The sequence below is a fragment of the Elephantulus edwardii genome, unplaced genomic scaffold (assembly GCF_000299155.1).
Source record: "Elephantulus edwardii isolate Elephantulus edwardi_28Jun2011 unplaced genomic scaffold, EleEdw1.0 scaffold00208, whole genome shotgun sequence".
Taxonomy (NCBI): Eukaryota; Metazoa; Chordata; class Mammalia; order Macroscelidea; family Macroscelididae; genus Elephantulus; species Elephantulus edwardii.
In genome coordinates this window covers 1,369,516-1,394,603 of record NW_006399958.1, presented here as the reverse complement: position 1 = coordinate 1,394,603, position 25,088 = coordinate 1,369,516, and the positions used below count along the sequence as shown (strand labels likewise).

General features: G+C 50.7%; 1 protein-coding gene across 1 annotated transcript in view; it reads left to right on the top strand.

The window, feature by feature from the left end:
• The first annotated feature begins 2,508 nt into the window (after window positions 1–2,508).
• SHANK1 (SH3 and multiple ankyrin repeat domains 1) overlaps window positions 2,509–25,088 on the top strand; it is an 87,378-nt gene continuing 64,798 nt past the window's right edge. The window contains exons 1-7 of the mRNA XM_006897346.1: window positions 2,509–2,763; window positions 2,985–3,188; window positions 3,655–3,726; window positions 6,694–6,802; window positions 6,936–7,087; window positions 14,708–14,875; window positions 15,346–15,462. Coding sequence (XP_006897408.1) covers window positions 2,509–2,763; window positions 2,985–3,188; window positions 3,655–3,726; window positions 6,694–6,802; window positions 6,936–7,087; window positions 14,708–14,875; window positions 15,346–15,462 — 1,077 coding nt within the window. The remainder of the gene's footprint in view (window positions 2,764–2,984; window positions 3,189–3,654; window positions 3,727–6,693; window positions 6,803–6,935; window positions 7,088–14,707; window positions 14,876–15,345; window positions 15,463–25,088) is intronic.

The following is a 25,088-nucleotide window of genomic DNA, read 5'->3' as shown; positions in this document are numbered from 1 at the left end:
GGGACTCAGCAGCCCCGCCAGGCAGGTAAGGATCTGGGGTTTGGTCCTGGATTTGGGGGGAGCAGTGTGGCCAGGGTTGAGGGAGGGGGCAGGGGCGCCCCGGATGTCCTTGGCCGTGCGCCGGGCTCCGGGCCCGGGTGTGGGGTGGCGGTGAGGAGGGGAGCGTTGTTCCCGGCGACGCCAAATTGGGTTACGCCCCAGTCCCCGGTGCCCCGTCCCAGATCGCGGGGCCGGGCTGGGCGGACGAACCCCCAACCCCCGCCCGCGGCGCCCCCAGCCCGAACCCGCTTCCCCGCGCGCTCCAGGGCCACAGTTGCTGTGCCCGCCTCCCGGCCCTGCCGGCCACTCCCCCGCCTCGCCCTCCCTGGCCCACCTGCGCCTTTGGACCCCTCCTGCGACCCCAGCCCGGGGGACCCCTCCCAAAAACCACCCCGGTTCCCACGCCCTGCGCGGGGTCCAGGCCGTGGCCTCCTCGCCCCCTTCGACCCCCTCAAGCTCCTGCCTCCCTTTGCAGGCGCCTCGGTTCCGCTCTGCACCTTCGCCAGCTCCCCCACCCCCACCGCGTCTCCCTTCACCGCTCCACCGGCCGGCGCGCCCCCTCGCCTCCCACCCCCGAATCCCGCTCCCGGTGCCCCCGCCCCCTCTCTCCGGCCGGGGCTCTCCCCCACCCTGTGTCTCATCCCGAGTCCCAGCGCCCTCTCCCCGCCTCCATTCATTCTCCCAGGCCCGCTCCCGGCCCCGCCAGCCGCCCCCCGTCCCCCTGCAGCCTCTCAGGGCACCCCCTCTCTCCCCTTCTCCACCCCTCCCCTGTCGATTCCTCAGCCCGTCTCGGTACCAGCTGCGTGCCAGCTATTCTTAGCCTCCGAGCGTTTGATTCATGCCGCCCCGGCGGAGTGTGCCCGCTCCCTCCCTCGGGCCTGAGGGGGAGGGGCCGGCGCTGGGCCAGGGGCTGGGGACCGCCGCGCGCGCGTGGGGGACCCGGCCTGGCTCGCCTTTCCGCTCCCAGCCACCCCCTTAGTGCCATGCGGTAGCTGGGGGGTCAGCCAGGGTCAGCCGAGGGGGAGTGGCTGCGGGCCCCCAAATTGGAAGAGGAATGTGGGGTGAGCGCAGGAGCCCGGGGTTCCCCAGAAGGGCAGGGTGGAGCAGCGCAACGAGGTACCTGGAGGGGGGGAGGGGGCTGACAAACCCTGGCCGCTCCTGGGGAAAGGGGTGCACTGGCCAGTGCTTACAAGTCCGCTTGCCCCCAGCTCTTGGAAGTCTCCTTTCCGTTTCCCCCCCACACACACACATTTTGTCTTCCCTCCCCCATCCCAGCCCATCCCCACTCCCCCAAAGTCGGCAGTACCCTCCACTGCTTCCCATCTCCATGGCAACGGTGCAGGAGCCGGGACTGGCGTGGGGGGGGAGGGACCACACCAGACATTCTGCTTTCCGGTGCTGGGGTGGGAGTAGGGGAGAACACGCGGGGAGGCGAACCCCATTTGGGACCTACCCTTATAAGGCCGCCTCAGACGAGGACAGTGGGGCGGGAAGGAGGAGGTTGTCTGCAGACGACCTCTGGCCCAGCCACCCCCTCACCCCACTTCTTAGCCTCACTACCAGCCTGGCAGTTCCCCGTGCCGGGGGGGTCCCCAGTGCCAGGCGTGGCCAGTCCACTCTCTTAAACTTGCCCGAGGTCACTCTGGTAGCCATCCAGATGCTGACCTGAGGCCACCACACCACACCCCTGGTCACCCTCCGCGCACCCGAGGGTCTTTTCTGGATATTCCCAACAACGCCCCGAGGCCACCTCTGCTGGCTCCCTCAGGGACACCCGGGCCCTGTGACACCCTAGTTCTCTTGCTCCCCTGGGGCAGTGGCTCCTCTGGCTGCCTCGTGCGCACACACGCCGGCAGCCTGTGAAGGCATCGGGCCCACCTGCTCCCAGCACCCGCTCCCTCCGCCCCGGGGCTGCCAGCACCGCTGCCTCTCTTACTACCTCGCGGTCCCAGCACCCCTCACCCCACTAGCTCCCCAGCATCAGGAGAGAGGGAAGGAGGGCCGAGGTGAAGGGGCCAGGCCGGGGCCAGGAGGGCGGAATACCGGCCGCTCGGTCCACCTGTCTGTCCTCTGCTAATTTTAGCTGCTTTTTTCTGTGGCCCTGGCAAAGTGGGCCAGTAGCTCCCGCGGTGATTCTGCGGTTTCTGGGACACAGCGACGCTGGGTCAGCGGCAAAGTGGGGCGCAGGGGGGCGGGGGGGCTGCCAGGAGGGCCAAGGGCAGGGAAGGAGACACGTGCGACCAGCGTGGCCGGGGCTGGGGGTGTGTGCGCGTGCGTGCTGGCGGAGGCGGCCGAGGGGCGGAGTGTCTGGGGGTGTGCCCAGCCTGCTTCCTGCCCGCCCATGTGGGCAGTGGGGGGCGCCCGCGGCCTCTGGTCTTCCGAGTCCCGGGGCTCCTAGTCTGACGGCTTCCCTCGGCCTCCCGCAGCCGCCTGTGATGCTGCCACCCCCCGTCGCCCCGTGGCCCCACGATGCCCCACAGCCCCGCGTCCAGCGAGGACGAGGAACGCCACAGTGCCAGCGAGTGTCCCGAGGGGGGCTCAGAGTCCGACAGCTCCCCAGACGGGCCCGGGAGAGGCCTCCGGGGGACCCGGGGCCGGGGCAGCGGGGCACCTGGTAGTCTGGCCTCAATCCGAGGCCTCCAGGGCCGCTCAATGTCTGTCCCCGACGACGCTCACTTCAGCATGATGGTCTTTAGGATTGGGATCCCGGATCTGCACCAGACAGTGAGTGAACAAACAAGTGACCGCGGGTGGCTGCCGGGTGGCTGCGGGGCTGAGGGCGCATGGCTGAGGGCGCATGGGGCAGGGAGGCTCAGTACTGCGCGCCCTGGGGGAAGCACCTTGGTCCCCTTTCTGCCTTCAGTATCACCCCCTCCCCCAACTCTCCATGAGGTCCCCTGGGTCCCTGACACACCCTCGTCCTGTCCTGTCTCCTCCCCCACTAGAAATGTTTGCGCTTCAACCCCGACGCCACCATCTGGACGGCCAAGCAGCAGGTACTGTGTGCCTTGAGCGAAAGCCTGCAGGACGTGCTCAACTATGGCCTCTTCCAGCCTGCCACGTCGGGCCGCGACGCCAACTTCCTGGAAGAGGAGAGGCTGCTGAGGGAGTACCCCCAGTCCTTCGAGAAGGGGGTGCCCTACCTGGAGGTGAGGCCTACAGCCTTCCCATCCTCTTGGCTGGCAGTGGGAGGAGTGTTCCCCTTACACATCTGACCACCCCTTTGTCCTCACCCCCTTTCATTAAGGGTGATTAAGGGTCTCAGGGACCTTAGGCAAGTCACTTCCCTATTCCAATCTTTTCCCTTTCCTATTCCACTAAGAGGAATGGAGCAGTCCCAACAGCAGGCATGGGGACAAATGTCTTGCCCATCATTGGCATTCTGTGCAATCCCTGATAAAGGCAGCAAGTTACGTACACCCCTCTCCCTCCTCGCCCAATGGCCTGTTACCATCCTGCTGTCCACTGGGGCTGCTTCCAACCCTTCCCCTTGACCTGGCTCAGAAAGGGTCCCAGAATGCGGAAGCAGGCCCTGCTCCTCCTGCCCCCAGCTTCTCCCTTCATGCTCCTGATTCCCACTCTCTGTCTCTCTTTCCACCTTGCCTCGGGCCTCAGTTTCGATACAAGACGCGAGTTTACAAACAGACCAATCTGGACGAGAAACAGCTGGCCAAGTTGCACACGAAGGTGAGGGCTCATAGGTCATCACGTTTATCCCCAGCGTCCTCCCCAGGAACTACCCTCCCCAACTCTACATACCTTCCCGCCAGCCCCTTTGCATTTTCCAACATTCCCTTCCTGTCCCAGGGCACCCTGTATAACTGGGAGGTGCCTGATGCTATTGGGGACATGCTGTTTGACCCTTGGCAGAAAGCACCATGACGGGAAAGGTCAGCAAAAGAGAAGAGCGCTCTCCACGAGGTGGACAGACACAGCCACTGTAGCAATGGTCTCCAGGATGTTAGAAATCATTAAAACGGTGCAGGATGACAGGGCACAACGGCTTGTAGTTGACTTGATGGCATCTAACAATAACTTGAACTCCTATTTCTCCCACCCTACCCATTGCTGTCAAGTTAATTTGGACTCCCTGTGACCCTACGGGACAGAGTCTAACCTCCCTGGGAGGCTTCCAGGGCTGTAAATCTTTCTAGGAGTAGACACTTACTTTCTATCTCTGCGTTGCTGCTGGATGCAAACAGCCAACGCTTGGCTGACAGCTGCGCACTTAAACCACTGTGCATATCCCCTGAGTGAGTCTCTTCTCCTCATCCTTGAATGTCTTCCCATCTCCACATCTTCTAAGTGCCACTCAGGGCGCACTTGCCCCAAGTTGTCCTGGTGGCACAGTGGTTTAAAAAGTTCAGCTGCTTACCAAAAGGTCGGTGGTTCGAGCCAACCAGCCGCTCCTTAGTAGAAAGGTGTCTGGAAAGATCACAACCTTAGAAACTCAATGATAGTGAGTTTGGATTGTCTTGGGCCCCTGGCCTTGGGAACCTTGATGGTGTAGTGTGTTAGGTGTTGGGCCATGAATCCAAAGGTGGATGGTTTGAGCCCACCAACCGCTCTGTAGCACGCGGTGACATTGCCTCTCATTGAGACATACAGCCTTGGAAGCTTCAGTTGGAATTGCCCCAGTAGCGATGGGTTTGGTTGTGTGTATTTGTTCCTTTGGTCTTTGACCACAGTGAACCTGACCAGGACACTCAGCCTTTTAGGACCCGTTTGAGATGGACTCTGCAGCCCCTCAGTCCTGTTCCCTGAATCTCATCAAATCCAAGGCCCACTGTCCCCCTCCCAGCCATCTCTGTCCCTCGGTGTCCCTGCCTCTGTGTCTCCATCCAGGGCTCCCTTCATCTCCAAGAGCTGTGTGTGCCTGAAGAGGCCCCGTGGTCAGAAGAGACCTGAGAGAGTCTTGACATTTGGGGCGATAGACCTGTACTCCCTGCTCACCCAAAGCCCCTGCCCCAACACGCCACACAGCCCAGCTCACCTCTTAGGTCCCATTTCTCCAGAACGGCACTGCCTCTCACAGTGCCAGAGCCACTCCTCACAGGGAGTCCCAACCAAGTCCCCAACAAGCTGCTTTGGGCGAATGAATGCCAAAAAATACCCCGGAAATGTAACCTTATCTTATGTTAATATGGCATTAACAATTTCTGAACGGATGACATTTTGAAATGGTGATATTCAGGATTTTTTGGGTGAGATACTGAACTCACTACCCGTTCTGTTTCCTAGTGACTTGATGGGAGAGAGTGGATGGAACGTCTTCATCAAATTAACTCGTGGCTGTGGCAGCCAGTTCACAGCTGCCCATCCAGCAGGATTCTGAGGTGGTAAACCACACGAGAAAAGACTGCCCATCTTTCTCCCAGGGAGCGGGCACCTGGTGGCTTCGAACCACCAGTGAGAGATGCCACCTTTGGGCTCGTAGCTCAGCTCTCTCCCCACTAGGCCAGGAGAGCTCCATAGAGGTTCCAAACTGGAGGGAACCCTGGTGGCCCAGTGGTTAGCTCTTGGCCGCCAATGACAAAGTCAGGTGTCCAAACTGCTTCTGTAAAGATTAAACCACAAAACCAAGCTCACTGCTGCTAATTCGATGTCAGCTCATGGCGACCCTGCAGTACAAAGGAGGATGGCCCCTGGAAGGCCCCTTTCCAAGGTTGCAGATCCTTACAGAAACAGACAGACTCCTCTTCCTCCCACGGAGCAACCTTCTCCCTCAGACTACCTTCTCTCTTTCTCTCCTGGTGGGTTCAAACCACTGCTGTTTGGGTTAACGGCTAACACTTAACTGCTGGGCCACTGAAGCGCCATGGTTAAATCCTACAGGTTGTTAGAATCAGTCTCAATGAAATTATCTCTGCTTTTCTTAAGGTGGCAACTAGACCCCTAAATGCAGCCCACGGGGCAGAGGGGCTGCTGGCTCATCTTTGCGGACTCTCGCTTTCTCTGGCTCTCAGTTGCTCTCTCTTATTTCTCTCTCTCTCTTGCTCTCTCTTATTTCTCTCTCTCTCTCCTCTCTTTTTCTCTCTGTGTTTCTCTCTCTTTCTCTCTGTGTGTGTGTGTCTCTCTCTCCTCTCTCTCTTTTTCTCTCTCTGTGTTTCTCTGTTTCTATCTCTCTGTTTCTTTCTCTGTGTGTGTGTGTTTCTCTCTCCTTTTTCTCTGTTTCTTTCTCTCTGTGTATATTTCTCTCTGTTTCTTTCTCTCTGTGTTTCTCTTTTTCTCTGTTTTTTTCTCTGTGTGTGTGTGTTTCTCTGTCTCTCTCTGTGTGTGTTTCTCTCTCTCTCTCTCTCTCCCTCTCTCTCTCTTTTCCTCTCCAAACCTCCAGTGCTTTTTGCTTGAAAATAGCTCCTTTTCAGATCCCTCTCTCATGTTCCTAGTACAGAGCCTCTGTACCCAGATTGCCCCAAACTCACATTTTGAATGACCTCTGCTGCGTGTCCCCGCCCAGCCCCATTGATCTGGTTGGTGGCCTTTGAGTGAGTGGATCCAGCTCATGGTGACCCCATGTGTGTCACAGTGGAACTGTACTTCCCTTCCCTGCTTTCAATGGCTGGGCTTTCCAGAGGAGACAGCCAGGCCTTTCTTCAGCATTGCCTCTGGGTAAACTCAAATCACCAACTTTCTCCTGTCTTTTCTCTGGCCCAGACGGGGTTGAAGAAGTTCTTGGAGTATGTTCAGCTTGGGACGTCCGACAAGGTGGCGCGGCTGCTGGACAAGGGGCTGGACCCCAATTATCATGACTCAGATTCTGGAGGTAGGTAGGGGGCTGGGGCTTGGGGAGAGGCCGGAGAAGCAGTGGGTGTGGGCCGGAACCTGGGAGAAATGATAAAGTGGGGTTTGGGGTATAGAGGCCTGCGTGTGACCAGGTTTCCTGCCTCTCCCCACAGAAACCCCCTTGACCCTGGCTGCGCAGACCGAAGGATCCGTGGAGGTGATTCGAACCCTGTGCCTGGGCGGCGCCCACATAGACTTCCGCGCGCGCGATGGCATGACGGCCTTGCACAAAGCCGCGTGCGCTCGCCACTGCCTTGCTCTGACGGTGAGGCTGCAAGAGCCCCCAGATTCTCCCAGAGACACCCCCATAACCCCACTCACTGGGGACCTCTTCCCTTGCCCTTGGCCTGTGACTTTGACCTGTGACCTTGTTCCTTTCTGCTTGGGAACCATTTAAGACACACCCTAGACCACCCCCCCTTGTCCCCCAATCAAGGATCACTCCCCAGCCCAGCCCTGTCTCACCCTCCAGGACCCTGAACACCTTTTCTTCAGCTTACACATCCTGTGACTCCCCCAATCTCCAAGAGGGAATTGTCTTCCTCACCTCACCCACAAAACTCCCCTCTCATGGGTTGTGGAGATGGTCTTCTTCCCCTAGTCCTGCTCCTTCTCTGCCACCCTCTTCTCTTTTAATTTCTCCCCTTCCTTCTCCTTTTTCTCATTCTCTTCCCCTTTCTCATTCTTTTCTCTTGTCATCCTCCTCACCTCCCTCTCCTCTCCCTTTCTCACTCCCTACCCCACTTTTTGTCTTTGTTACTTCTTTCTGGATCGAACTCATCTGCCTTCACGTTCCCTTCCCACAAGCTGCCAAACGACCTTGCCCGTGGCAGCCGAGTCTACTGACTCTCACTCCCAGAGACGCTGCGTGTTATACGGGTAGAATTCACTCCTGAGTTTTTTTGAACAAAGATTTCGGGGCCCTTCTTGTCAGCCATCTCTGGGTAGCCTCGAACCCCCAACCCCTTTATTAGCAACTAAGTGTATTCCTTGTTGGCACCACCCAGCAGGCCCTCCAGCTGGAGCCAGCTGCAGTGGGGCTGACTCTGCCTCCCAGCCACTTCGTGCATGTCAGGATACAGTTATCCTCTGTAGGGCTTTAAAGAACCCATTTTTTTTTCCAAGTAGATTGCCAGACCTTTCTTAGGAGGAACCTCTGGGTGAACTTGAATTGTTTGTGACACCCAGAGACTTCCACATACTCAGTTGCTGCTGCCACTTCATCAGCTGAATCAGAGATGCTTCCCCAGGTCCCCAGGGGTATCCACCATCCTGGGCTCACTCTTGGCTATAGCTGACCCTCATAGGCACCTCGTCCCCCAGATACAGCATACATGGTCACCCACACATCCAAGTCACAACATTATGACCCAGCCTCGAGAAATCTCCCTGTTCCCCCGACCTAATTCATCACAGATCTACTTCTACACTCCCTTCTTCTTGTTGTTGTGGTGAGGTACCATCAAATCCACTCCAACTCTCAGGAACCCTGTGTGATGGAATAGAACCAGCCCACTGGGTCTTCTAGGCTGTGGTCTTTATGAGTTATAAATCACTAAGGCTTCTCTTATGGAGCCGTTGATCAGGTTTGAACTATCAGCCTTGAAGTGAACAGCCAACTGCTTGCAGAGGCTTTCAGATTCCCTCTCATGTTATTTAAAGACAGGGGTACCTTCCTGGAGGGTCCATAGATACACACACTGTCCCAACACACTCCAAAAACTCATCCCCCAAACGCTGGACCTCGTACCTTCCAACATCCATGCGCCTAAACCCAGTCCCAGCACATCTCCCAGATACACTCCCTCTTCTCTTACAAACACATGCACCCCTCATCCTTTATATGGCCCCCAAATTCAGTCACTCTACCCCTCACGCTCCCAAATGCACAGATCCCATGATGTTCTGTTGTCAGTTGTCATCAAGTTGACTCTGACCCATAGTGACCCCACGTGTGCAGGATCAAACTCAGCACCATCGGGTTTTCTTGGCTCTAATCCTTCCCAGGAAGGAGCCCTCCCTCGTGGTACAATGGTTAAATATCTGGCTGCTAACTTAAAGGTTAATGGTTTGAACCCACCAACCACCCCCGCACAAGGCAGATGGAACCAGTCCTACTTCTTTAAGTATTCCAGCCTCAGGAGCGCCAAGGAGCTGTTCTGTTCTGTCCTGCAGCGTTGCTACAACCGGAATGGGCTCAGTGGCAACAAGTTGTAATCTTTATGGGATCAGATTGCCAGTTCTTTCTTCTGCACTTCTATTTGAGAGGTGTTGAACCACTGGCCTTCAGTCAACTGATCTGTCAAGGGTCTTCACAGGTTTTGTGTTGTTAGTTGCAGTGCTGGCTTGAGTCTAACACGCAGCGATGCCAGGCGTCACAGCGGAACAGCCCATAGCATGTTCCTTTCTAGAATCTTTATGGAAGCAGATCACCAGGACTTTCTTCCGTGGCACAGCTGGGCAGGTTCAAGCCCTAAGCATTTCAGTTGGCAGTGGAGCACTTAACCATTGCACTTTGGCACCTTACAAAACCTTATGCACCCACAGATTATAGTGTTGGCTTGTACAATCATATTTAAATAGAGCCTTCCTCGCCTCCAGCCCTGGATACATGTCTTCCCTGCATACCCATGTAGGTCTGGACTGGCCTCCAAATCCCTAGCTATTGATAAACACCTCATAACAGACGCTCTAGTCTGGTGGAACCTCCTCTCCCATCTCCAAACTCAAATCTTTCTTTAAAAAAATGTAGTTTTGGTGAAGGTTTTCATAGAAAACTAGATTCCCACCAGACCTCCAAGTTCCCATATAACAATTTTTTAAATTTCTATTTTAGATTGGTTTGCTTATAAAGTTTGTATGCACTGTGTTTCACTCTATCCTTCATTCCTGTTTCATACAATCATTCTGATTCATTATATTTTATAAAATGAATCAGCATTGAACTAGGCCCACTATTACCGTGTCTTTTCAGATCCTGGCTGGATCTTTCCCATTTCCTTCACCCACCCCTCCATCCATCCATCAAATTGTGCGAACCTGTGACTTCTCCCCTGCCCTTCCTCACCCTTCTGCTCCTACCTTCCCCCACTTGGATCCTTATACACTTTTTACTAGTTATCTATTTCTATAATAATGGTTTCATACAGTATTTGTCCTTACGGGACTGAAGTAGTTCACTCAGCATAATACTCTCCAGTCCCTCCCAAGTTATGTAGTAATTTTTAAAATTAGTACTCCTGAGTGCTGCTTTGTGTAGTCCATTGTGTGAATATACCACAGTTCCTCAATCCATTCAAGTGTGGTTGGACATTTGGGCTGTTTTCATACCATGCAATGATTTTTATACATATTATTCAGGAATCTCGGTGGCATAGTGGATTATGTATTGGGCTGGTAACCAATAGGTGGGTGGTTCAAATCCACCAGCCTCACTGAGGGGAAAAAGATGAGGCAGTCTGTTCCCATTAAGCTTCACAATCTTGGAAATCAGATGGAAGGTCTCTGTGAGTGGGAGTTGGCTTGATGGCAATGGATTTTCTTTTTAAACATCTACAGTTTGGTGGAGTGAATTCAATTGCATTTTCACAATGTGTCAGCATTCTTGTTGTTTTCCTTTTGCTTGTTCTGTTTCTGTTAATCAAGCTTCCCTGCTACAGTGGGCTCTTGTGTGTTGGGAAGTGTGAGGATGGCGCAGGAAAAAACAGGGTTCAAATCTTTTATTCATAGAGTTGCTATGATTTGTACTCAACTCAACAGCACCTAACAACAACAACAACAACTATCCTGTGTGGCTACTGGATTTTTTAAGACTTTTTGTGTGTGGGTTTTGTGAAGATCTACAAAGTTCAGATTCCCAGTCAGAGGTTTCTATACACGTTGTTCATTGACGCTGGTGCCATTCTAAACAATGCATGACCATTCTCGTATTCTGCTGCCATTAATTTTGCTTCTGTACCTCTTCACCTTCTCATTTTTGTGTTAAAGTCATGTTTCTGTCTTTTCATCTCAAAGTGTTGTTGTTAGGTGCCATCGGGTTAACTGTGACTCATTGCAACTTTATACACAATAGATCTGGACCCTGCCCTATCCTGTGTTATCCTCATAACGTCCACCATGCTCACGCCCGTTATGGCAGTACGTGTCATTTAGGGTCTTTCCGTCTTTTTCTGACCCTCTGCTTTTCCAAGAATGATGTCTTTTTTCCTAAGGACTGGTACCTCCTGACAGCATATCCAAAGTCTATGAGATGAAATTTCACCATCTTTGCCTCTGAAGGACGCATTGGTTGTACTTCTCCCAAGACAGACTTGTTTGTTCTTTGACAGTCCATGGGATATTCCAAAGTCTTCTCCAACATCACAATTCAAAGCCATCCATTTTCTGGTCTTCTTTATTCATTACCCAACTTTCAGCTACATAGGAAGCAATTGAAAGGACTATGGCTTGGAGCTGACACACCTTAGTCTTTAAACTGAAATCCTTGCTCTTTAGCACTTTGGAGAGAGCCTGGACGGCAGATTGTTCCAGTGCACCATTATTTCAATGTCTTCTGTCTTTTCAATGTCTTCTCCTGCTTCTGTGGGTGTTGTTTATGGACGCGTGCAAAATGAAATCATTAACAATTTCTGTCTTTTCTTTTTCTATCTGGAGGCTGGTCCGGTGGTAAAGATTTTTATTTTCTTGATGCTGAGATATAATCTATATTGAAGGGTGTAGTCTTTTATCTTCATTAAGTGTTTCAAGTCTTCTTAGAGGAGTAGAGGGTCAGTGAAAGAGAGGAAGACCATGCAAGGTACCATCTGTTGGTCTTCTTTATTCATTGTGCATAACAAACTACTGAAAAACACCATGGCTTTGTCTCATCTAGGTGACTTTTTGGTAAAAGCAGCACAGTACTTCCATGTGATATTAGTGATTTTGTGATGTTATTGTTGTTAGGTGCCATTGAGTCTAGCACAACTCATAGCAACCCTATGAACAAAAGATCTGAACCTTGTTCTGTCCTGCGCCATCCTCGCACTTCCTGACACACAAGAGCCCATTGCAGTGGTCACCATATCTATCCATCTAGTCAAGGGTCTTCCTCTCCTTCACCGTCGCTCCACCCTTCCCAACATCATGTCGTTCTCCAAGGAATAGCACCTCCTAACAACATGTCCAAAGTATGTGAGGCGAAGCCTTATCATTCTTGCCTCCAAAGAGCACTTTGGCTGTACCCTCTCCAAGACATATCTGTTCGTTCTCTTGGCTCTCCGTGGGATGACCAGTGCTCTTCTCCAGCACCACAGCTCAAAGGTGTCAATTCTTTTTCTGTCATCCTTATTCATTGTCCGAGTCTCGGATGCATAGCTAGTAAATGAGAGGACTATGGCCTGAATCAAATGCACCTTAGTCCTCAAACTGACATCACTACTCCTCAACACTTTGGAAAGGTCCCTAATTGCAGATTTTCCCAGTGCAATGTGTCTCTTTATTTCCTGACTGCTCCTACCAAGAGTGTTAATAAGAGTGGAACCAAGCAAGATGAAGCTGTTGACAGTTTCATTCTCCTCTCCAACCATCATGACGGTCCCTCTCGGTCCAGTGATTTTGTGATACAGTCTGTTGTTTTGTTAGAAGGTGATTCTCCCTTTTTTGCTATTTCCCTTGGACCTTTTCTATCCTTTCTTCCCTTCTGAGTTTTATCCCTGTGCAAATGCTGTGGTTTTTAATCTCATATGGTTGTTCTAGCAAGTGTGTACCTTCCTGCTGTTAGTGTCTATCTTGAAGGCTTGTCCGTTTGACTGGAAGCTGAGCCACAGGAGTATCTTAAAAGGTTAAGTGATGACCAAGGGTCATAATCTTGAGGGTTCCGCCAGTCTCTACCAGATGAGAGGTTAGTTTCATCCCCCTGTTGATTGAGAACTTAAACCACTGAGAAAATCTTTACTAATGACATAACAAAATATTATGTATTTTTTAATCCCATAGCCACACCTGGTTTGAAGAGTCTCTCTGGGTAATTGTATGAAGGCATCCTCTGGGCTCAATCAGTGAGATTGTTTTGTTGTTGCTTTTGAAAAAATTTGAGGTTCTCTTCCGCTCTTTTATTTCCCCCCTTTCAATCTATCAGCATCCATCTATTGTCGCAGGGCTATCAAAGTTTTAAGTCATGAAAATGAAATAAAATTTAAAAGTCAGCTCGTCAGACTCATTTGCCACACTTCAAGCGCTCATAGTCACGTGTGGCCGCCATATTGGATGTTGCAGATGTGATGCGGATGTAGGATGTTCCCATTCCTCAGGAGATGTTGGACAGCAACACGGCCAACACTTTGTTCTAAGAATGCTTCATGTTGCCAGACTTCCACAAGAACTATATTTTAAGTGGAACCACTCTCTGTCCTCAAGGCTCTAGCCCCAGATGGGCTCACTCAATACTTCACTTAACCCAAAGTTATGTTTTCCCAAGCAACCTTTTTCTGTGCCCAGTCTTGAAAAACCTTCCCTCGTGACAACTCCAGCTTGGTCAGGAATCTTCTTTTCTCAACTTTTCAACTGTGATTTGGGTGAGAATTGACTAGGCAAATCTGTTTTCCATTCAATACTTCATACACATTTTATTTCAGGACATTGCAATTTCAATCTCCACAATCACTCTTCTTCTTCCTGTGCTGACCATTTCCCCTGATCCTTCTTTCTTGCCTTCCCTAAGCAAATACTCCCCTTTTGATGCTATCTATTTCGTTGTTCCAGGGTGGCTGTACCTCTCTGTGGGTCTGTCTGTGGTCCCTTTCAGAGTGATCTGCAGCCATGCTGGGGACCGTCTAGTTTCTTTTGGTTTCTAAGTCATGGAATCTGAAGTTCTCGTGGTCCAGGAGAAACTATTTCCATGCGTCTTTGATCATAATCTCAAAGGTTCCACCAGACTCTGTCAGACTGGCCTTTTTGAGATGGTTTTCCATTTTGATCCACGTTTTCCTCCCCTTCTACCAGGACTTCCTATTGTGATCAGTTTTGGAGCACTCTGGTGTGGTGTTTGCATCATCTCATTCTTCTGGTCTCTGGATCATAGAGGTTGAAGTTCTCATGGTTCGTTAATCCCTTGGACAAATTCTCTCCATGCATCTTTGATTATTATTTTTTCTTTACTCTCAGTCTTCTTTGCTTCAAAGAGCAATCAATCATTGCTACCTTAGATGGCCAGAGAACTTCTTGTTCTAGGTTCCTTTCTCTCAATTGTCCAGCACAGCCACCCAGCGGAGGAGGTGGCCAGTTTAGAATGAGGAGGTTGTAGGTCCTTCAGTGACTCATCCAAGTCACCCACGTGGGGAGGAAAAGGTCAGAGCAGGATGTGAGAAGGAAGAGAACTCCCTGGCTGCAACTCCATGTCCTGTCAGTCTTCAAACAGAATGGGGAAAAGACTTAGAAGTGGGAGGAGATAAAGACCTGCTTTCTCATTTTCTCTTCCACAAATCCCTGATTCTGGGGTGGTTTTGATGATGATGATGATGTGTGTACCGTCAAATCGGATCTGACTGGTACAAGAGGAGATTGCCCCTCCTTCTCCAGCAGAGCATCTGGTGGATTCGAACCACACACCTCTGGGATTGCAGTGCAGCTTTTTGCCACTAGGCCACCAGAGCTCCCCCTGATTCTAGGTTTTTATGTCTCTCCTCCTAGTCCTTCCCTGGCATCAATTCCAGTACAAGACCTGAGTCTTGAGGGCCCTATTCAAGGTCACGCAAGGACTTCATGGCAGAACTAAGCCCACTATTGACCAGCGTGGGGCATCTAGGGCCCCCCACTCTCATCCCGCTGACTCTTCCATGATTATCACATGTTGTGTTGTTCTTTTTTTCTCTCTCTGACTCTTTCTCCTGGAATCTCTCCCACTTCCTAGGCACTCCTAGACCTTGGGGGCTCCCCCAACTACAAGGATCGCCGAGGGCTGACCCCTCTGTTCCACACGGCTATGGTGGGGGGCGACCCCCGCTGCTGTGAGCTGCTACTCTACAACAGAGCCCAGCTGGGCATCGCTGATGAGAACGGCTGGCAGGAGATCCACCAGGTGCTCTCAGCTGGGCCAAGAGGGGCTGGAGGCAGGGGACAGGGACCCCAGTGTTGCGTCACTGAAGTCTAAGGAACTGGAGATCCTGATGTTGGGTCCTCACAAAGGATGGGGTATCATGGCCCCCAAAGAAGAAAATAATGGGGGTTTGGGGGCACATAGAGGGCATGGGATGGGGGCTGGATATCTTGATTTCCAATGTGGGAAGACTCCTGAATCTTGGAATCATTGAACTTGTGAGACTGGCCATGTAGATTCTTAAGCAGGAAAGGTTGTGAGACTGGACATCTAGATTCTTAAGCAGGAAAGGAGGCTGAAAGAAGAAAGGGAAAGAATTGGGTGTTTCCTGAACTCAAAGCAGAGGATACAGATGAGCTCTTGGTCCCAGGAGACCAGGCAGGATTCACACTGGGGTCCAAATTTGGCCCCATCTGCTCACTGTTCCTTCCTTCCTTCCTTCCTTCCCCCAGGCCTGTCAGCGGGGTCACTCCCAGCACCTGGAACACCTGCTCTTCTATGGGGCTGAGCCTGGAGCCCAGAACGCCTCAGGGAACACAGCCCTCCACATCTGCGCCCTCTACAACAAGGTCTGCCTGGCAGCGCCCACCCCCAGCCACCTCCCCACCTTCTGCTCCTTCACTGGTCCCATTCATGCATTCATGCACACCCATGCATGCATCCAACAGACATTCAGATACTTCTCTCACTGTTGCCGTCATTCACGTGTGCATGCACCCATTCAGCACATATTGGCTCATTTCTTTGCTATTCTCGGTCAGTTGTTCGAGGATGCATGCCTGCGTTCGTTTAACACATATTGTCTCAGCTCTTTCACTATTATTCATTTGTTCACGGATGCATGCCTGCATTTATTCCACCTGTTATTTTTAGAGGTCTTTCCCCGGGTCAGGCCCCGAGGTGGGTGCTGGGGGGACAAAGCAGTGAGCAGGTTGGACAGCTCTTTCCTCTTGGGGTGCCCATGATCTCGCAGAAGGCAGACTACACCCATTGCCACTACAATGCAGAGTGAACAGAGCCAAGTCTTAGGGACCCCGGTCTTGAATTTGGACTTGAACTTGGACCTGGGGGTCGAGGTAGAGACGGCTTCCTGGAGGAGGGGCTACCTGTGCCGAAAGCTGAAAAGATAAGCAGAAGCCAAGCTAACCTGGAGAGGACAGGAAGTATGTTCTGGGAAGAAAGGACAGCAAATGCAAAACCTCAGGGTTGAGGGCAGTGGCAAGAAGCATCGGTTGTTATGCAAAAGGTTGGCGGTTTGAACTCACTAGGGACAGAGATTTGGCAGTCTGCTTTCAAGACGTTGTAAGGGCTGGGACACCCTGTGGCGTCTCTGTGGTTTTGAATCCACGAGTTTGGTCTCTGGATTGCGAGCCCATGATGGAAAGTAAGAGGCCCTCATTGTTGCTCATTTCCTGTGTGTCTCCATACACCTGGCACTCAAGCACCTCCTGTGTGCAGGTGAAGGGCCCTGGTGGCACCATGTGTAATGTGTTGAGCTGCTAACCAAAAGGTGGGCGGTTGGAACCCAGCAGCCGCTCCGAGGGAGAACGCTGGGTGTTCTCCTCCCGTAATGATATGCAGCTTCACAAGAATGACAGAGGGGGTGCTGTGAGTCACAATCGACCAGACAGCAGTGGGTGGACACGCAGGCGAAGCAGCCCGCTTGGCACTGTGGGTTAAGTGCCAGGCTGCCACCCAGCAGGTGGGCAGTTGGAATCCACAGCGGCTCCACAGGAGAAAGACGAGACAGTCTGCTCCCAAGAACGGCCTTGAAAACATAGGACAATTCTCCTCTGTGCTTGTAGATCAGAGGGTTAGAATCAGGTGGGAGTGCAGGCGCAATGTGGGGGCACTGCCGGGGGACCGAGGATAGGCTGAGTCTAAGCCCCAGCAGTGGACAGGCGAGATGAGTGTGCAAGGCAAGTTCTAACTCAAGGCCGAGTGGGTGGATTGTACCTGTCAGGTGAGCCCAGGCGAGGTGGGTGCGGAGCACCGTCAGGTGTGTCACCACGTCACAGCCTGAGCCTTGCTGAAGTGATGGTTGGCCAGAACTGGGCCTTTTGGTCTGGTGGCCATCACACACGTGTCCAGGTGACCCTGGGCACCTGTTCCCCCGACCTGTTTGGTGCCCATCCTGTCTTTAAAGAGCTGCTGTGGGCATTTAGGGGTGCCAGGGCCTAAAAGGATGCACCCCTTCTCCAGGAAGTCTTCCAAAACAGCCCCCAGCCCCTTCCGCCTCGTCAGAACCCGCAGTGCTGGGACACTGGCAGGTGGCCAGGCGCGAGCTCGTGGCGCGAGCCGTGCGCCTGGCACCGAGGGAGGAATCTGTGTTTGTCAGAGGAAACCAGCTCCCCCTCCGCACCGGTGTCTGTTTCTCCTGCTCCCTAGTGTGTGTGTGTGTGGGGGGGGGCTCCCTCCCTCCCTCCCACCCAGCGCCTCTGACGCCATGGCCCTGGTTGCACAGTGGTTAAAGCACCTGGCTCCTAGCTAAGTGGTGGGCGGTTGGGTCCTGTCAGGCACTCCTCGGGAGAAAGACCTAGCTGGCTGTGGCTGCAAAGATTTACAGCCTTTGGATTCAAACCCTGTGGATTTCCACGCAGCAGGAGAGGGTGAAGGGCCCAGCCTCGGGCAGAAGTCGTCCTTTAACAAATCCCACGGCTGTTGAAGGGCTTCTGACTATAGAGCAGAGCACGCAGTTCGAATCCCCTAGCAGATCCATGAGGGAAGTGTGGGTAGTCTCCTCCCTAGCAATTACTGCCTCTGGGCACCCGCGGCAGGGTCAACTAGGGGCTGATTGTGCTCGATGGCACACAACAACAACATCAACGCAGAACAAAGCGGGGGACTCTGGTGGCTTAGTGGTGAGGAGTTGTGCTGCCAACCCAAAGACTCATGGTTCAAATCCCTCAGCTACTCTGAGGGAGGAAGACGGGCCCTCTCCCTCCAGGGGATTTACAGCTTCTAAAACCCAGCTGGACGGGAGCTCTGGTGGCCTAGTGGCAAGAAGCTGCACTGCAATGCCAGAGGTACACAGTTCGAATCCACCAGATGCTCTGCTGGAGAAGGAGGGACAATCTCCTCCTGTACCAGTTGGATCTGATTTGACCGCGCACACACACTCACAAATAAAATAAATAAAAATTTAAAACCCAGCTGGAGGGTCAGCCAGGAGTCAGTCCTGACGTGACTGTACATAACAATGATACAGGACAGAACAGAACTGCCCCTCAGGATTTTCAAAGCTGTCCCCTGCCTCCCCCCCTTTTTTTAAAGCAGACTGTCTTGCATTTTCCTTGATGGCCAGGTGGTGGCTTAGAACCTCTGACTCTTTGGTTAGCAGTCCAATGCTTAATCCATCACACCAGTTCAGACCAGCCCCTTCCTCTCTCCAAGGTCCTATGCCTGTCTCTGAAATGGGAACAGCACCCACTGGTCGGAGGAGATGAATGATTCGGCGTGTTAAGTGCCACCTCTGGAAGGCAGCTGTCACTATCAGCACAGCCTCAAGACAGTCTATTACCGTCAGCAGGCAGCCCTTGTTTGATTGTTGTTGTTGTTATGTGCCATCGAGTCACTTGCGACTCATAGCGACCCTATGTACAACAGCCCTAAACTCTGCTCTGTCCTGTGCCAATTGCACTGCCTCTGACACACCCATCCCGATTACCCCAGTCACTGAATCAACCCATCTCATAAAGGGTCTTCCCCTCTTGCTTGATTATACACCACTTTTGTGTGGTTTGCAAATACTGCCTTCCCCTGCCCCCATCACCACACCTCAAAGATGGAAGGTTTGTGGCAACCTTGCATTGCGCAAGGAAGGTTAGTTGGCACCCTTTTTCTAATGTGCTCACTCTGTCTCTGTGATCTTGATGATACTGGCAACGTTTGAAACAACTTCATACTTAACAGACTGCTCGAAAACTCACTGCCTTGAAGTCAGAACCAACTCGGAGCTGACCCTCCATTGGGTTTCCCAGGCTGTACATTGCACACGAGGAGATTGTCCGTCTTTCTTCCCTGATGGATTTGAACCACCAGAGAGGAGGACCTTTGGGTTAGCAGCTCCACACGGAAGCTCCCCGCAAAGGACTACATGCATGTAGATGTTCATTGAAATGAAAAATAAATATAACAAACAAAACAAAGCAAAACCAAAAAGACTACATACAGCGCCCATCTGCACATGGAAAACAGCCCCTGTTTGTGTCTGGCTTTATTGTAACACGGACTTTACTGTAATATTGGTTGGGTTTTCTGTGTCTCTTCTTTTTTTTTATTAAATGTTTTCATTTGTGCTATCATTCTTTTTTTAAAAAAAATTTGTTTGCCATTCATATACATCGTGTTTCATACATGCATTTTGTGTTTGATGCGATTATCTTTATACATCGCTTCATTCATGTATATTGTTTTCTGTATTCATATACATTGTATTTTCTGCAATGACTTAGTTGATCTGTGCCTATTAGCACCCCACTTTTCAAGTCCCCATTGAGCCTTTTTGCATTCCTTCCATTGCCCCCAACATTTGTTGAATTGCAGTGATCTGAGTGCGATATCTCTGAGGTATGCCTGTATATGTAACAGTATTTACAGCTGTCGTTGGCTGCTGGAGAGTTAATTTTCAACTCAAGGTCTTCCTGCCACAGAGGCAATACGTTGGTTCAAACTGTCAAGCTGTCAGCAGCTGAGGGCTTGACTGTGGCATGACAGCTTCTTCAACAGTTACCACAACTATATTGCACTGAGGGGCTCTGGTGCCACACTGGAGGAATCTCTGGGATGCTAACAAAAAGGCTGACGGGTTTGCACTAGGAAGGTGAGCCAGTCTGCTTCCATAAAGATTACCAGCCTTGAGAACCCTGCAAGGCGGTTCTATGCTGTCCTGCAGGGTCCCTATCAGTCTGAATCAACTCAGCAGCAGTGGGTATAAAACATTTTATTTGTAACAGTGTTTAGGATTGCATAATCATTAACATGATATACTATAATGTCATTGAATTGATTTGTTAAGATGAATTAGTGGTGTTATAACATTTATCAGTTTGACACGGTGACTGGAACAATGCTCTTGGGCTTGTTGGAGATTATTGAGGACGGCACACGACAGAGCCAGGTCTGTTGTTCTTAGGGTCACTGTGGGTCAAAGCCAACCAGACAGACTCTAACGCCAATAACATGTATTTATCAAATAATCAGTACCACCATAACCATCATTGCCATGCAGTCCAGCCAGGAGACAGAAGCCATGCTGTTCATTTGAACAGGAGAACATTACTTTCTTTTCATTTTACTGAGGTGAAAACATACATCATGAAACATGCATCATTTCATCAATTTCTCCTCATACCATCTAGTCGCGCTGAAGACGTTTCACCAGTGGGGCAACCTTTCTTACTGCCGTATTTTGAGTCATCTTACCACAAATAATGTAAACTTTATGTCCCGTAAGCAAAAGCTCTCCCTTCCTCCCTCCTTCATCTTCTCTTGGTGACTGCTAGCAAGCTTTGGTTTCTACGTGTTTGCATATTTCGTGAAAATGATATGCAACGTTTGTCCTTTTGCAAAAGACTTCTGCCCAGCATGATGTGTGCAAGGTCTATCTGTGTGGTAGCACGCATCCGGCCTTTGTTTTTTGGTTGGGTTTTTTTTTCTATTTCCCTTTAGTCGTAGATCCCATTGTAAGGATGGATCACATTTTGTCTGTGCATTCACGTGTTGATGGGCACACGGGTGGTTTGCACCCAACAGGGTATGCTTAATGTGAAGAACAAGATAGAGCGTATGTGGACTCTTAGTGGGGCAAATGAAAAGATCATTTCTTCTACTTGAACTTTCCCTCCCTCATTTGTTAAATGGGTCAGTAACACCCATGGTGCAAGAAACAAGTGGGTCAACATTGAGCTTGTTCATGGTTGGTACTTCACAGACGCTTAGCAAACATAGCTCCTTTTTCACTTTTCTGTCCTGGTTTGACAGTGACTTTGAGCTCTAAGAGCTAGTGTTGGGTTCGACCATCTTTCCTCTCTGTTCCTCTGGCCTCTTGACGTGCCTGTTTTGCCTCTCATTCCTAAGCCCATGTCCAGGCTGCTGAACTGCTCTATGCCTCAGAGCTCTAGCACATACTGGGTCTAGTTACATCTTGGCTGAATGAGGGATTGATGCGTGCATCTTCTGGGATTTCTTTCAGCACCACGGAGAGTGCCTGGTTCAGCATATTTATGGGTGTTTGCCTCACCATCAACGGAAGGCATCCATGAATAAATGCATGACTTGAACAACTGAATGTTGACTGACTCCCCTCCACATCCTCCACCCGCATTCACATTTCTTGAGCACCTACTGTGTACCGAGCGCCAGACGCTGGGGATGTGGAGCTGAATCAGATGCAATTATCTAAAATCTCAGAAGGGTGGGGGGTGTTCACAGTCTGGCGAAGAGGCAGACGTGTAAACAAATAATTACAATATCATTAGACAAGTGCTAGAATGCCAGTAAACATGAGGTTCTCTAGGAGTCTGGGAGGAAGCCACTAACTAGGCCAGGACATACATTCTCTTTTGCTTAGTAGAAATAGAATGAAGAGCTGGTGAACTGGAGGCTGAGGCTCTGGACCTGGGGGTAGGCTGGGTGGTGAGTGCAAATATAGAAAAGAGAATAAACACATGGGAAGAATTAGCAACCTAGCTGGGAGACAGTCTGCACAAACACGCACACGTGTGCACACAATCAGACACAATGCACACTTGCAATTAATATATGCACACAAACATATGCACACACATTAAACACACACACATGCACACATTCAGGTGCAGATATTAAACACACACACACACACACGTACACTTTCACGTGCAGTTATGCATAGTACAGACCCAGACACGTTGCATACACATGCACATCCAAATACATACGACACTCAAAAGAATATACTCAGACATGTGCACACACTCAAACACAAACACATGCAAGGACAGCACACAAGTCCACGCCCACACATTCACACTCACACGTGTCTCCTCACATAAACTATTAGGTACACACATGTATATTCATATTCACACACAGACACACACGCAGAGCGGTATCTTATACTCACATCCCCAGACACAAACACGTGTACCTACACACACACTCACACTCTGACACATGCACATTTGCACACTCAACCATGTGTAAATACACACACTCATGCACACAAATATATGCACAACACACGCACACACGTACACATTCACACACTTACACATGCACCCACATACACACGCATGTAAACACACCCCCAGACTCACACCCCAGAAAGCTTGCTGGGCTAACTCTGCTGTCCAGTTAATGGCTTTGGCCATCAGAGTGGGCCATTCATTCCTGGGTGACAGGTGACCCCTGGACCAAGATGACCAGTTTGGAGCCCTAACTGCTACACTCAGCAGCTGTGTGACCCTGAGCTTGGACTTCCCTGAGCCTGTCTTGTAGAATGCAAGCGTCGTTGGTGACAGTTTGAGGCAGAGAGCAAGGAGTAGCAGGGTTGTACGTGAATGCTGGTTGGATTAACATTAGCAGGAGCAGAAGTTTGTTGTAAGTAGGATTTGGTGAACACAAAATGGGACATAAGACAGTCTTGCCTTCAACAACTCTTCCACGGCTAACCAAAAGCTTGTGTATCTCTGGCATTTCCATCCACTAATAGCTCCAGGGGAGAAAGATGGGCAATGTCCTCTCGTTAAGACTTACAGGCTTGGGAACTCAATCGAGGGTCGCTAGGAATCACAATCGACTCAGTGACAGTGCGCTTGACTTTCTGAGTTCTGAGCCAGGTGCTAGAGCCTTGATAGCTCAAGCTCTCGGAGTGGCTTGATGGTTAAAGGGAAGGTTTGCAGCTTGAACCCACCAGCTCTTTGCAGAAGAAAGATGGGACACTCAGCTCCTGCACAGACTTACAGCCTTGGACACCACGTGGGGCAGCTCTACTCTGTCCTCGGGGTGGCGCGGAGTTGGGACTGACTTGATGGATTTGGTTTATGGGTCAGATGCTATTCCAGGCAACGAGTGCTGCAGACAAAAACTGATGTCTATGAAATTTACTCTCTAGTGTGGGAGACACTTAAGGAGACAAGTGAAATAGAAAATGCAATGTCAGAGAAACTGTGATTTCCACGTTATGGGGAGGATGCGTTCAGATTGGCTTAGAATGCCTGGCCCATGGGGCGTGTTACACTCAGGCAGACCACGTCTTGTTGTGCTTTGCTTTATTGCGTGTCATGCATATTGCACGCTGCTGCTTCTAGTTTTATTTTCTTTTTTGTAAAGCAAACAGAAAGTCAGTGGCAACCTTATGTTGAGCTTGCTGACCAGGCCCATTTTCCCAATGACCCATGCTCATGTCGTGTCATCTGTCATGTTTTGGTCATCTGTACATTTTATATTTCCCACACACACACACACACACCCAGCATGCTGCTTGCACAGTTCATAGCCTACATTGTAGCGTAGCATCAACCTAAAATTCATACGCACTTGGAAACCAGTGAGTTCACGAGCTCTGGTGGTGCAGTCTCAAGGGAGTCGGGCTGCCAACACAAAGGCTAAGCTTCTCTGCTGGTTCGAATCCACCAGCTGCTTCGTGGGGGAAATAGGGGCTATTTCCTCCTATGCCTGTTGCTGCTTCCTGAAAACCTGCTGGATCATCAGCCATAATTTGACTTTAATTGGATGGCAGCATGGTTTTGAGTTTATGGTGGTGTCATCATAGGGAGTTATGTTGTTAACCCAAAGTCGTGCAGTTCAAATCTACCAGCAGCTCTATAGAGAAAGATGGGCAGTCTCCTCCCACCACGTTCCTGGCTTGGAAACCCGCTGGCGGGTCAGCTGTGCATCGGTTCTGAATCGATGGCAAAAAGGCTTTTGTGTACTTCACGTCTTTGTGGTGATCTGAAAGCAAATACACGGTGTTCTATAGGATTTTCGTGGCTCAAATCTTTACGGACATGATGTTGGGAAGGGCAGAGGGTCAACAAAGGAGAGGAAGACCTCAGCCAGGTGGACTGACACTGTGACTGCTGCAATGGGCTCTCGTGTGGCAGGATGTGTGAGGATGGCGCAGGACGGGACTGCGTTCAGAAACCTGTTCATAGGGTATGAGTCGTGCTTGACTCATTGGCACCTAACAACAACAAATCTTTATGGAAGCAGATGACCAGGGCTCTGTCCCATTGATCCGCTGGGAATATTCGAACTGCCGACCTTGAAGTTAACATCTCATTACTTAATCAGAGGCAGTCTCTCTGAAGAGGTGCTGTTTTGGGAAGACAGTTGTGTAAAGTGAAAAACGATTCACAGGGTCTGGCTCAAAAGCACCTAATAACAACATGATCTGTTTGGCTCCGTACTTGGGGCTCTGTGGAGAACAAAATGAGAAAAATCTCTGCTCTTGAACAGGCCCTGTTTGCCTCCCAAAGACCAATTAGTGGGTTCACTTGGCCGACCATTTGTTTAGGAGCTAAATGCTTTAACCACTCCTCTACCTGGACCTCCTTATGCCACATGCATTCAAAATTGCCTGGAAAAGTGGACACTGAGCGAAAGAGAGGAAGCCCCTCGATGAGATGGATGGGCCCAGTGACTGTAACAAGGTGCCCAATTATGAGACTGTGCGATCAGTGCAGAGATTCATTCTTCTGTTGAATGGGGTTGCTGGGAGGTGAAGCCGCCCCACGAGCACCTGATAACAGCATTTGCTGTCAGTCACTGTACCTGGGATTCAGCAGTGAACTGTCTTGGAATCCAGACTCTCTGGATCTACAGAGGCTGGCTGAAACCCTCAAACTGTTGTCCTGTGAGAGGATAAATCTTCAAACTTGAAACCAAAAATATCCCCAAAAGGTTTCTTAAAACCAAACAATTTCACTTAATTGGTGTAAAAAAATCATCCTTGAGCATTATCCTTTTTTTTAAATGAGGCATTTTTTAATGGAGATTTTAATGAAAGTTTCTAGAGAACTTGGGTTTCCATTCATTCATTGTTGCACATTTTCCTTCCTGCCCTCCAGTTTATTTTTCTCTTTGGAAAAAAAAATTTTTTTCATTGTTTGTATGATAAAAATGCAGAATAAGGGCTGAATAGTAAAGTGGACTGAGGTGGGGTTGGGGGATTGTATAGCATTTTGCTCTTTTAAGAACTATTTGTGTGCAA